Genomic DNA, 2,296 nt, shown 5'->3' with positions numbered 1-2,296 from the left:
TCACACGATCCTTCATTATTACGATTTGCTTCACAAGAAACGAACTAACGATTTGCTTTGTGGAAACTGATACCATCAGGATTCTAGGACAAAATGTTCAAAAGAACAGCATTAATGTGTCCTTTGCAAAGTGAGATGTTTGCAGACCCCTAACTTTTGAAGAACATTGCACACATACATTTTTTTTTTTATTGCATCAAATCTACGCAAATGGTGAGATAAAACCAGCCCAGAGTTTAATTCATATTACATTTCAGTTCAAAGTCACTGTCACCTTGCTTAACACCCCGTAAATCTTCTGGCTAATCAAGCAATTGCAGAAATGCAAGTCTACATTTTAATATCCTTAACGTATTTAGGCAAAGTATTCACTCAGCATCAATATGCCTTTAACAGCATGCTTTATTTTAGAAAAAACTATTGCTCCATCCTCTTAAAATAGTAAACCCAAACAAGTGCAAAAATTACAGAACTATACACGATGACAACTGCAGTGACTGCAAAGAACCAACTTTATGCATGCTTTATTTTTGTTCATTTTAAGTGCCCATTTCAGAGCTACCAACATGGGTTGCAGAACAGTTTGATCCTCACTCTATACCTCCAGAGGAGCTCTAGGTCAGTGCAGGGAAATCTTCTGGATCATCTGGGTTTGGAGCCTTAGGAAACGCCAAAACATGATTTAGCCTCAAACCACCACAGGCACAGTTTCTCACACAGCATGAACACCCATCTGGCTTGTAAAGTGCCTTGAACTAAAACTCTTGCATTTCACAACACAGTGTTGTCTGGGCATGGGCAATTTATGATGCAACCAATACAACTAACTTACAGATTCAAGTTTTTGTGGAGATCTTTGGGATGGCATGGATGGAGCCCCACGGCCACGACCACCTCGTCCTCCTCTCCCACCACGAGAAGGCCGAGCCAGGCTGCCAAAGTTGATCTCCAGTTGACAAGTGATGTCATTGGCCGGGCGGCGGAAAACCACATCCTCTTCATCCAAGCCATTATGATGTTTCTAGAACAAGAACAGCAGTTATAAGAGTGAATTTGTATCCAACAGGCTCTAAGTGCTAAGAATGAGACTCCTCACCTGAAGGAATTTGGACTTATGGATGACCACGGCCTTGGACAGCACAGAGGTATCTGCCTTACGGATATTCAGCTCCACCTTAGGCCTGCTTTGCTCCTGTTGGGCTTTCCACTCATCCAGTGTCATCTCTAGGGCAAGCTCAATCACTTCCTCGGTCTCAGAAGGTCTGAAAGAGGAGCAATTGTACACTTACATCCATTATGATCTATAAAAGGAAGCTCAAATTCATAGTCATCAAATAACCATATTCACTGTCAAGCATCATCTGCGTTACAAGATATTTCCTGCAGCTGTGAGAAACGGACCAGAAGGAAAATGACAACCATTTTATGATGGGGGGGCTGCTTTTTTCAGCAAAGTGAGAAAATAATTCCAATCTGACATAATATAAAAAGTGAAACGTCACCTCATATGGTCTCTCATCGAGCCCCAGTTACGAGATCCACTGCCGCTGCGCTTCTCTTCTGATCTGACACTCCTGATTTAAAGCAACATCCAATTTATCAGATGATTGTGTGCATAAAAAGTTCTATGCTCAAATTTGTTCATTTTCATACTTTCAACCCAAAAATAAAAAAAGACAAAATGCAAAAACACTAGGGATGCACGATATTATCTGACTGATATCGGAATCGGCCGATAATGGCTTTAAACGTAAATATCGGCCCTATATTAAAAATTATGCAAATATGTCTTGCCGATAGGAGGAATACGTTAATTCACAGGTGCTCAGGGTGTGCTAGCGATTAGATCACGTTAGCAGTGTGGCTCATTCTTGAAGCAAAATTTTGTCTGAATGATGATTAGATTCACTCTTTTGGATCGCTGCATTTAAACTGAGAAAGCACGTACAGAATGACGCGTTTGGTGTATGATAGAGTAAACAGTATAAAATAGCCTACACAAATAACATTTAGACTGTTTCTGATTAAATAAAGTAATTGATGTCATAAAATGTGTTTATGTTTTGATTTAAATGTCAGAAGCTACAGCTTACATGGGAAACAAAAACAAAAAACAAACATGACACTTGTAAATTAAATAATTTTATATATACTGATTTATTCATTAATGTGTAATATGTTTTAGTTTTTAAACAAATCATAAGCTCTAAAAGATTTTCAAAATTTTTACAACTCTTTTGCTTTAGACCATCTACAAATGTTAAATCTTAAAATAAAATGTTAAGGTTACTACTGC

General features: G+C 38.5%; 1 protein-coding gene across 1 annotated transcript in view; it reads right to left on the bottom strand.

Annotated features, from left to right (window-relative positions):
- Window positions 1-214: 214 nt before the first annotated feature.
- The window catches only part of LOC107681060 (plasminogen activator inhibitor 1 RNA-binding protein-like), a 4,573-nt gene continuing 2,491 nt past the window's right edge, over window positions 215-2,296 (bottom strand). The window contains exons 4-8 of the mRNA XM_016477211.1: window positions 1,503-1,574; window positions 1,349-1,386; window positions 1,097-1,284; window positions 833-1,021; window positions 215-659 (exon numbers count right to left, since the gene is read on the bottom strand). Of these exons, the coding sequence (XP_016332697.1) occupies window positions 615-659; window positions 833-1,021; window positions 1,097-1,284; window positions 1,349-1,386; window positions 1,503-1,574 (532 nt within the window). The 3' untranslated portion in view covers window positions 215-614. The remainder of the gene's footprint in view (window positions 660-832; window positions 1,022-1,096; window positions 1,285-1,348; window positions 1,387-1,502; window positions 1,575-2,296) is intronic.

The sequence above is a fragment of the Sinocyclocheilus anshuiensis genome, unplaced genomic scaffold, assembly GCF_001515605.1.
Source record: "Sinocyclocheilus anshuiensis isolate Anshui unplaced genomic scaffold, SAMN03320099.WGS_v1.1 scaffold412, whole genome shotgun sequence".
Lineage (NCBI taxonomy): Eukaryota > Metazoa > Chordata > Actinopteri > Cypriniformes > Cyprinidae > Sinocyclocheilus > Sinocyclocheilus anshuiensis.
Note: the sequence above shows the minus strand (reverse complement) of the source record. Positions and strands in the feature narration are given on the sequence as shown.